Source organism: Triplophysa dalaica, chromosome 15 (genome assembly GCF_015846415.1).
Source record: "Triplophysa dalaica isolate WHDGS20190420 chromosome 15, ASM1584641v1, whole genome shotgun sequence".
In the NCBI taxonomy this organism is placed as follows: Eukaryota; Metazoa; Chordata; class Actinopteri; order Cypriniformes; family Nemacheilidae; genus Triplophysa; species Triplophysa dalaica.
This window is the reverse complement of record NC_079556.1, coordinates 12296975-12307454: the sequence shown is the minus strand read 5'-3', so window position 1 is coordinate 12307454 and position 10480 is coordinate 12296975. Positions and strand designations below refer to the sequence as shown.

Below are 10480 nucleotides of genomic sequence, written 5' to 3'. Positions count from 1 at the left end.
AGTGTAGAAATGGTGTGCTGAAGAAGGCAGCTCTTATCAGCACAGAGAGACGCTTCCTTCAGCGAGCACGTCTGTTTCCTCGATCCCGGCCCCTCGCTCTATTTATGCCAAAAAAAATTCCCCAACATGAAGTTGTTAAAGTCTGAGTTCTCTCTGTTTGACCATTTTCCCTTTCTGTGTGCCTGTATTTCCATTTTTATGTCGTTTCTCCAAAATGTGTTGATTTGGCTTGATCAAATAACTGTGAAATCTATGCAGGTGGGATGCCATGAGATGGTTTTTAAACTGTCGATAAATGACTAGTTGATGAGGTATACTAGTCGAAGAAGCACCTTTGGTTCAGGATGAACCAAAACCAGCTACATTTCACAGGGCTTCCTTAAGACTGACTAGTCATTCAAGTTAGCTAGTTGTTCAGAGACAATTGATTTTAAAAATACCCTTTCAAAAATGTACATTGTTTAATTACAAATAAAACCTCCAAAAACTACTATATTAAAGTTTATAGAGTTAAAGAGATGGAGTTCACCCAAAAATCAAGAATGGTAACCGAACAGCGGGGGTAACCCTTTCACTTGTATTGTATGGACCCAAAACCAGGTCAATGCGGGTACCAATGGGTTACCAACATTCTTTAAAAGAAAGAAAATCATAAAGGTTTGAAATGACTAAAAGGTGAGTAGATAATGACAGAATCTTCATTTTTGGGTGAACTCTACCTTAAAACCACATTTATCACAAATTAGCCATGATTTAACTACAGTAACCACATATGGTAACACATTTACTGTAATAAAACGTGGTTTCACTTTTGCACATTCTTAATGAAAATGATGTTATTTGCGTTATGTCAGTTTGATTGATTGAATGAATATCTATAATTTAAGCATGTGACCTAATTCCCTCCTCTCTCCTTTTTCACTTCCAGATAAAATCCCAACCCTGCAGAATGAAACAGGTACAAACCTTTAAACCCTTGAGAAAGAACAGCCAGTTCTTTTTATTGTGGTATTTAAATACACCGTGTGGCCAAAGCTATGAGGGTATTTGAACACTGCATCGGCATGTGCTATGAATATACTTTCAAAACTGACAAAACTGTAATGTGGTCTTTCCTAAAGTCTTCGCTAGAATTTGGCACGTGGATAAAATTGTCATGATTCCACTATCATGTCATGTTTATTCTTGTTGTTTGAGTGGAGTCATGGCATAACCTATGGTTTTGTGTGAGATTGAGTGATCTTTCTCGTGTCTCGTCATTGTTCCCTACATCTCGTTCCTCGTCAGCTTTCCCTGAGTGCTAATCCCCAGCACCTGTTGCTCGTTACCATCCTCTGTTTGTTTCCCCTATAAAGAGTCCTCATGTTTCATTGTCCTGTGCGCGTTCATTGTATATGATACCCTGTATGCTGTTTTGACTGTTCCTTGCCCGTGTCTGGTCGTGTTTATCACACTTGTCATAGTAAGTGTAAGTTTAGTGTTTGTATTTCCAGTGTTTGTTTTTGTAGTCTTAGTTAGTCAGTGTTTCCTGTTAAGGTTATAGATTCCTGTCCTGTTTTCCCCCGCGTGGGTTTTGTTTTGTGTTTTATAGCCCTGTTATCATTTAATAAATCCGTTAACCCCTTCATCTGCCTTGTCCTGTCTGTGCCTGCACTTGGGTTCTCACGCCATGTTCTCCACTGAGTTTCATGACATAAAATGATGCGCTGTCGTTCAGACACATGAACATCTGTAAGGTCAGGCACTGATTTTAGGTAATGGGGTCTCGGTCACAGCTTTTCAATTCGATTGGGAAAAAGGGATTCACATCTGGGCTTTTTCATACACCAGACTCTGGAAAACAGTGTTGGTGGACATCATTTGGTGGATAAGGAATTCAAAATGGCCACCCCAAGCTGTTAGAATCACACAGTTTTTCTGAAGTGTCATTGTATGGAGTAGCATTAGGATTTGATTTTACTGAAATTAAAAAATCTGGCAAACCTTAAAGGTGTTGTGTATGATATTTAGAAGGATATATTGACTGAAATACAATATAATATACATAACTATGTGTTTAGATGTGTATAAAGACCTTACATAATGAAGCGTTTGTTTTTATTAATGTAAAATGAGCAATTTCTCATTGCATGGAATTCACCATGTTGTATCTACAGTAGCCCAAAACAGACAAACATGACGACATCTTTGTCCTGTATTAGCCACCGTAGTGCTACAAAAAGGAGAGGTGGAGTGAGGCATTGGTTGTAATTGACCAATCGCTAAGCCGCACCCCCTTAGATACTGTCGCAAACTCAGAAAAAAAATGGAGTTCTTAAATGTCTTGCAATGCGAGCTGAAAGTGTGAAAGTCTGTTCCCAAGAGTTTGTTTTTACATATTTTGCACAATTGACACAAGTAAGGGTTTACAGATCACAATGCAATGGGAGAAGCGGATCGACATGATTGTTAATGACAACACTGTTCATGTACCGCAGAGTAAGATTAAACCCATTTACATTTAACCAGTGTAATATGGAGAGGCAATGACATATAGACCTTCGTTTATATGTTTTCTACCTACAATGAACATGACGTGACGTGAGAACAGTTAGCTATTTAGGTTTGTATGTTAGCATGGACTCGCTAACTTTACCGTTTTAACGGCGTAAAAACGATTAGAGACTTAACAATGCTTCTCCTATGGCGCTGAAACCTCAAATTTGACGAGTTCCGGTCCTTGTTTATCTGATACTCCGCTGCCATTGGCTCATCTGCGTTTTAGGGGATGGGCTTAGCGATAGGTCAATTTGCAACTTCACATCTAGATGCCACTAAAATCTCCTCATTGCTCCATAAACATTTCACCAATTATTAAATGCTCTTTTATTTATAAGTCATAAGGTTTGGCTAAATTAATAAATGTAAACCTGGACCAGAAGGGTATATAGGGTTCATTGTGTCTTTACTACCTTAATTTCTTGGGCATAACTATGTCATAAAAGATTAAACACTGTAAATTTTACATTGTGTAAATTGGGAAAATTATGAATCTATAGTTAGCTTTCTGTCCCTGTAGCTCAACTGGTGAACATGGTGCTAGAAACAACAAGGTTAAGGGTTCATGTTCCCGAAAATGTATTCCGTATAGTGTCTTAAATACAGTTTAGCTCACTTTAAAGTCAGAGTAAAGTCACATTAAAATACGTAAATCTCTCTGGCTACACGTCACAATAAATGTTTCCTAAACAGCCTGACCCACATACATGACCCTGTCGTCTACATTGCATCCTATGTAGAACAACTTTGCAGGTCTAGAGAATTTCAGTTATAGTGTCACTTCTACAGGACCACATAGAGTATACAAATGAATCGAGTGAGCTGACCACAACAGGTCTAATGACATCAGTACACCGACCAAAGATCAACCGTTACTCCGAAGCAAACTGGGTCACCTAACCACTGACTAACAGACCAGTTTAAACATCAACACAAAACTAGACCGCATCTATTGTTCTCAATGAAGTTGTCTACTACACTGGAAGTGACAAATGCCCTCTTTCTATTTTTAACGTGCTGCACACCTACTTAAGCCCCTTTATTTTCCATGTTGGTGAACGAGAAATAACAGTCTGTAGTTTAAAGAGATGGTTGCATAGAAAGAGTAGCATTCAAACAGCTTTATACATTAAACACACTTTTATAATATCCACATGCAACAGGCCTCCATCATGTACTCCACTGTGATGATGTTTGCTTGCTTTGCTTCTGTATAAGGCGCATGCTGCTGACAAAACATCACTGCCCTGCTTTTACACCTTTCTTGCATAGTGCTCATGTCTTGCTATCCCAGAATGCATTGTTAATTTATGGAATGGGTAACTGTTATATGTGTGTAGGGCTCTGTTGCGGGGGTTTACGGTGGTCCAGTGGTCCTCCTGGGTTCTCTGAGCATCAATGCAGTATGTGAGAAGCTCAAAACGATCCAGGGTTTGGACCCATGTTTGCTAGAAGAGTACATCAACACGGTCAAAAAGGTAAGAAGCACAACAGCCATCACTACTTCTACAGGTGCTATATAAAAGGGTCCCAACCCAGTGACAGTAAAATTTACAGTTTTTTTGTACACACTAACCTTTGGTTCCAAACTAGACCCCACTGAGCAAAATGAATTCAAATGAAATAAAAAAAGTTTAATTTTGATGTTTTTAAATGTTATTGCTGTAAAATAATCTTTAGTTACTGAATTTACAATTTAAAAAAATGTATTTATTAATAGTAATTACAGTAGGTTATTTCTTTATTAATATTAATATTAATAATAATAAAAATAATATACTATATTTTATAAAATTATATTTTATATCATTTAACAATTTTAATAATAATTTATGATGGTAATAATATTGGAGATGCACGTTACAAAATTTCTTCATCGATACACACTAACCTTTGGTTCCAAACTAGACCCCACTGAGCAAAATTAATTCAAATTAAATAAAAAAGTTTAATTCTGATGTTGTTAAGGGTTATTTCTTTAAAATAATCTTTAGTTACTAAATTTACAATTTAATAAATTGATTTATTAATAGTAAATACAGTAGGTTATTTATTATTTAATATTAATAATAATATATCATATTATATACAATTATAATATATAAAATTTAAAAATTAATAATAATTTATGATGGTTATAGTATTAGAGATGCACAATACAAAATTTCTTCATCTATACTGATAGCCAACTTTTCAAAGTGATATTTGCATATACCGATTCTGAAGATTAAATTAATATTTCTGAACTCTCTGAATGTTATTAATTCATATTATGACTATTAATATTAAATATAAAACTAATGATGTTTCTTAACATTTTCTATATACAGAGCAAAACTTTAATACATTATAATGTTCGCCTTTGATTGACAGGCTATATCAGCCCTGATCGTCAGCTGTTTTTGAACTATCGACTGTAAGCCAACTGTGTGAAAAATAGCTTTAATCAATCAATACTGATTATTTGCCGATACATTGGTGCATCTCTAAATAATATCAGAAGTAATGGTTGTAATATTTGTATTGACAATTTAAAAAAAATATTTTCCGATTTTTGTTGAACTATTTTAAACCCTATTAGTGAAACATGCCAACACACAGTTGTGTAAACAGACAGAGGAACCAAACACAGGGTGTGGTAAATTCATCCATCTCTGTAAATAGCCTTTCATCTATTGGAAAAGACTTGCTTTATCAGCTCCATGTGGCGCACGCAGAGGTTTGACAATAAGGGCTTTCTTTCCATTGGACACCATCTGAAGGATGCAGTGACATTTCTGATGTCTCCATTAGACATCCATTAGTCAACCTGCCAGCTGTGCGGCATCGGTCTGCATGCTTAAATATCTCCATTGTTGTAAAAGTTTGCTTGCGTTCACCCTCTAACATACCATCACGCACCAAGTACCAAGTTGTTTTCCTTAGTATATGACAAGAGATGCTGAGATCAGTTTATTAGTGTTGTTGTTACTAAACAATTTTTTTAAATCCTAAATCTAGGCCAACGTGAACGGTCGGGTTCTGTCTCAGTGCAACCTCGATGAGCTGAAGAATGAGATGAACATGAACTTTGGAGACTGGCATCTTTTTAGGACCATGGTAAGATTTGTTTTTAATCGTACATACTTGGTTCTTATTATACGTGACATCCTTGTATGGTTTTAATGGAGTTAGTGCTTTCTGTCTATAGTGAAGTAGGCTGGATGCAGTTGAAATAAGGAACACATGTAGCCGTGTTGATTTCCATTTGCGCTTATACAAACGAATGTTGTGTTGCCAACAAGCAGGCAGCCATCTGGTCCAAGATGGCTGCTTTCTGGATGAAGGAGGGTTATTGTCAGTGGGAGCTCGGTGTCCACTTGAAGATCTGAATAGCTTGACGTTCACAAGAAAGTGGCATTCTTTAGGCTGGAAACAAGTCCAAATGGAACGACTTGGGGCTAGTCGTAATATTGGCATGCCTCAAAAGTTTCACATAGTACTTTGGCTATTCTGTTTCTCCCGTGAAGGCCATAGTGAGGAATGAGATGTTTTTTCTTTTTGAAATTGTGTCCATGTTGTTTAAAATTGTTGGTATCATTAGTCTAGTAAAGAAAATTGAGGGTTAAAAATAAAAAGTCAAAAAAGTGTAAATCAATCCAATTAAAGTGGGGGAAGTACTTGGCCCATTCACTTCCATTGTAAGTGTATAACACACAGACTAAGTCACCAATTTATGGCCGATTTATGTGGTTATTATGTGGTAATAAAGCTTGAAAATAGAGCATGACTTGAAAGATATTTTATGATGATACATTTACATTTGTGCAATATGTATAGAAACAATAACTACATTATATGCTTCATTAATCTACGCCCGTAATGAATGAAAATTCACTCTTTCTATGGATATAATAACTATCGCCATATTTGCGCTGTGGTTGTGTGTCGTAGGTTCTAGAGCAGCGTCAAATTGAGAGCCAGCTGTTGCGTGATGAATCGGTGGCGTGCAGCGAGCAGAGCGGCAGCGTGTTGACTCAACGCGAACCTCGGAGACCCTCTGAAGCACCACGAGATGTTACCATAAACCCTGAAAACTTCTCGTACAGCCTCAACCTGAGCTTTGAAGAGCTCAGCAGCGTTGGACTCGAGGAGCCTCCCAGGCAACACGGTGCCCACTGGCTGGTGAGTGGTATTGCTGTGCGCACAAATACGTTCAGCTGGTCAACTGTGAAGTACGGTGTATAGATAAACACAGGTGCACACCAGGCGAAGACGGTAATTAAACACTGAGGCAAACACAAACATATGCGTGCTCGGAAACAAAGGAAATAAACGGGTTTTGTTGTTTACTCCACCGTTGCAGTTTTTTAAACTCGTAGCTTCTGCTTTCAGAAGTGTCTCATCAAAATAAAAATAGCACGTGGTTTGCTGGGTGAGAAACGGAGTGTTTTCTGACCTGGATGGGCAGAGGAAGTGAGGAGCTGACCACACACACAAACACTAGCTCTCTATCACACAGAGATAGGTATTTCTGCACTCATCTGTTAACACTTTGCAAGGTGTCACTGCATATTGCTACACACAAGCAAGAGCTCATAATGGTTTAGATTAGCATCATTGATGTTAGCGGTAAAGATCGCTCTGTGTTGATTTCTCTAAATAGAGTTTACTCGAAAATGAAAATTCTTTCAGTATCTACTCATTTCTTTTGCATACATTCTGGCATAAAAACTCAAAAAAAGGAGTCACAAATTCCAGCGGTTCTTAATTTGATTCCTGGAGATCCATAGGACAGAACCACATATTTGATGTCTTATTATTTAACACTATTCATTAAAAGCTGATTATTAGCAGCAGAGAGATTTTTAAAGTGAACTCACACCATGTCCACACCAGACACAAGCGGCACAATGCACAAAAGACAATATTTATCACGTCGCATTGGGACGCATCCGGTGTGGACGGTGTAAAAAATTAAAAAAAGGAAGATTATGTTGTGTTGTCTCTTGTTGCATCGCTCTCCTCCAGTGTAGATGGTGTAAAAAATCTCATCTCTGCCAACCCAACGCTCATATCAGCTTCTTTGGATGTTCAGAAAAGTGTTCTCTTCTATATCCATGGTGTCTGTTTGCAGCGCTTTTGTATGCAAACAGAATTTCCCATGTGTATTACACACGTGCCAAGTTTTAACATGCAGAAGCGTAAATTAGATTTGAGGTTGAATATCAACCTACATTTTCGTCTGTTTCCCACACAAAACTATCATATGGCTTAATAAGGTTGCAGAACGCAATGCACGAGACATACAAAATACTTTTTTCTGCTTTTTGTATATTCTGAGCTTGAATAATAGTCATCACCATCCACTTTTGCTGTATGGTAAAAAAACAGCCTGGACATCCTGCTTAAGAACTCCTTTTTAAATGTTCATGTTCTACAAAAAAAATAACTGTGCTTGAGTGAGTAGATTTGTATTTGTATTAGGGCTGTCAAACCACCACATCACATCCAGAACAAAAGTTTTTGTTTCCAAAATAAATGTCTGTTTATGGTGCATATTAATTTTGTATTTATAAACACATACACATACATGCATATATTAAGGAAATATTTGCATGTAGTAATTTGTATTCACCAATAACTTAAATTTTATATAAATGTTAATTTCTTTTTATATTTTTCTTAAACATATGCGTGTGTTAATAAATACAAAATGATGTGCAACGTATAAAGACATATATTCTGTACACAAACTTTTATTCTGAATGCGATTGATCGTTTGACAGCCCTAATTTTTATGTATTTATTTAAAGAAGTATTTTTTTGATGTTACCTGTCCCTTAAATATCTAATTGTGTGCTTGCTACTAAACAATCAATCTCACCTAAATTTGTCATCTATAGACCATTTTGCAAGATGTAAACATAAAAAGTTCTATAAGTGCTTCCTCCTTTAGTTTTTTTATTTCACATATATTTATTTCAACTAAAATTATGAAGTTCTGTTGGTTGCATTTTGTTCTAACATTTGTGTAGTGCTACAAACTAAAACAGGAAGTGCTTCTGGATTAGTGTCGTTTATGAGCTAAAGGCTCAATATCATTGACCTCATCTTTTCTTTTAGGCCAACAGTCACAGGGCGTCCAGTATATCCAGTTTGAACTCTCAGGAATCTTCCAATGACATCTGTAGGCTCACCGACAAGCAGCAGGCAGAGTATACCAATGCCTACCAGGAGTACATCTCCCACATGGCCCATCTGGAAATCTCCGCTGCTGGCCGAGATAGTCCCGCTCAAGCCCCGTCGAGCTCTGATGAAAACACAAAGGAAAGAGAGCAGGAGGTGCGCAGACCCTTTATAAACAAGGTCTCCAAACCTGGAGAAAGTGTGATGGACCATTCCTCTGCCCCTGATAACCTGCTAGATCCCATAACAGAGGAAGATGAGAAGTCAGACCATGGATCTGTCTCTAAAGTCCAAAGACGCAAAACCAAAGGTCATGGACCGATCTACCACAGTGTGCCCAGCGATGAAGAGGAGGAATCAGGGGATGAGGAAACAGACGCCACTCCGCTCTTAAAAGACGAAGCCTGGGCTGCAGAACAAGATTTAGGTATTGTTTCTAAAAGAAAAACCTTTGACATCATATTGGACAAGAAGTCATCTGATTCTGGAGTGAGGTCTAGCAGGAGCTCATTGGATCGCTCCCTACAAGATGAAGACAAAGAAACAGCCCAGGAGAAGAAGTCCAGTGAGAAGAAAGAGGAGGACGCACATCTGATCGAGCTGGTTCTGGAGAGCCCGGTAAAGAAGCGCATCCTACCGCACAGGCTGAGTAACCTACAAGACGAGGCCCGGATGTCTATTTGCTCCGACGCTCCATCTGAGAGCAGCCTACTAGCCAGCAGCCCTGAGGAGAGCTGGCCTGCTTCAGCTGTGAGTAACTTTAACTGCTCACCTGATAATACTGCACACAACAATAACATCAATAACAGCAGCCAGCAGTCCATGCTGCCGCCGGAGACGCACAGCACCACCGACTCCCCTTCTATCATCATATCTCCGGGTTCCAGCACCGAGGCCAACCCGCTGACCAATCAGAACCTGCGTGGAATCCACCTGAAGAGAGCCACATCCGCCGGCCCTGCTACTGATGCCGCTGAAGAACGAGAAAGCGTCCTTTAAGAGTCTACTGTTGTTCATCCAGCCACCGAAGAATACAGTCATTGTGGAAGCTGAAAGCACTAAGCAAAACTGTGTAGTTCTCATAACTTGATTTTCATTCTTTTCACAATTAGCACGTAGACTCCAAATCATTTTAAAAGTGTTCCTAAATGTACTGGATTGGGAGTGATAAACATATTGTAGCGGTATTAAAAAAGCAGGAAGGTTGTGAAGCTGTTTAGTGGAAAAGCTGTTATTTCATGCTCTGTTGCTAACACTAAACATGTAGTCTGGATTGATCCGTTATATTAAAATCATCAAGTAGAGTGGGGATTTAACCACACGTAGATAATGTTTTTTGCTGTGATTGGTATTGTGAACGCTGTTATTTATTTGCGATTAAACACTTGTTGTTTATTCAGGTATTCTAATAGCTTTTCAACTTGTAGTGTTTATGATCATTTACTTGATTTGTAAACATTAGTGTTACATTGATGGAAGAAATGTTATAGGCTTTTGTGAGACATGATATGTGTGTGTGCTAAGTGTTGCCATGTTTTCTCACAATAAACATTTTCAACCAATTAAAAACGCTTGCGTCTGATTATTTTGAAATAATTTTATTTGAAATGATAAACACATTGTGATTAAGCCTGCTGCTAAATTGAGTTAGATGTTGTTTGCATATTAATGTCAGTGTTGTCACAAATATTTCACTGGTTGACAACGGGACCCTGAAATTTGAGCACGTTTTCAACATGTAAATTGATAGCACTTGCAATAATTGTAAACCGAT

General features: G+C 37.9%; 1 protein-coding gene across 6 annotated transcripts in view; it reads left to right on the top strand.

Moving 5' to 3' along the window:
• kidins220a (kinase D-interacting substrate 220a) overlaps positions 1-10265 on the top strand; it is a 52068-nt gene extending 41803 nt beyond the window's left edge. For all 6 annotated transcript variants that reach the window (XM_056767962.1, XM_056767964.1, XM_056767963.1 and 3 more), the window contains 5 exons: positions 929-958; positions 3879-4016; positions 5539-5637; positions 6472-6702; positions 8644-10265. In XM_056767962.1, the coding sequence (XP_056623940.1) occupies positions 929-958; positions 3879-4016; positions 5539-5637; positions 6472-6702; positions 8644-9705 (1560 nt within the window). In that variant the 3' untranslated portion in view covers positions 9706-10265. The remainder of the gene's footprint in view (positions 1-928; positions 959-3878; positions 4017-5538; positions 5638-6471; positions 6703-8643) is intronic.
• The last annotated feature ends 215 nt before the right edge of the window (positions 10266-10480 follow it).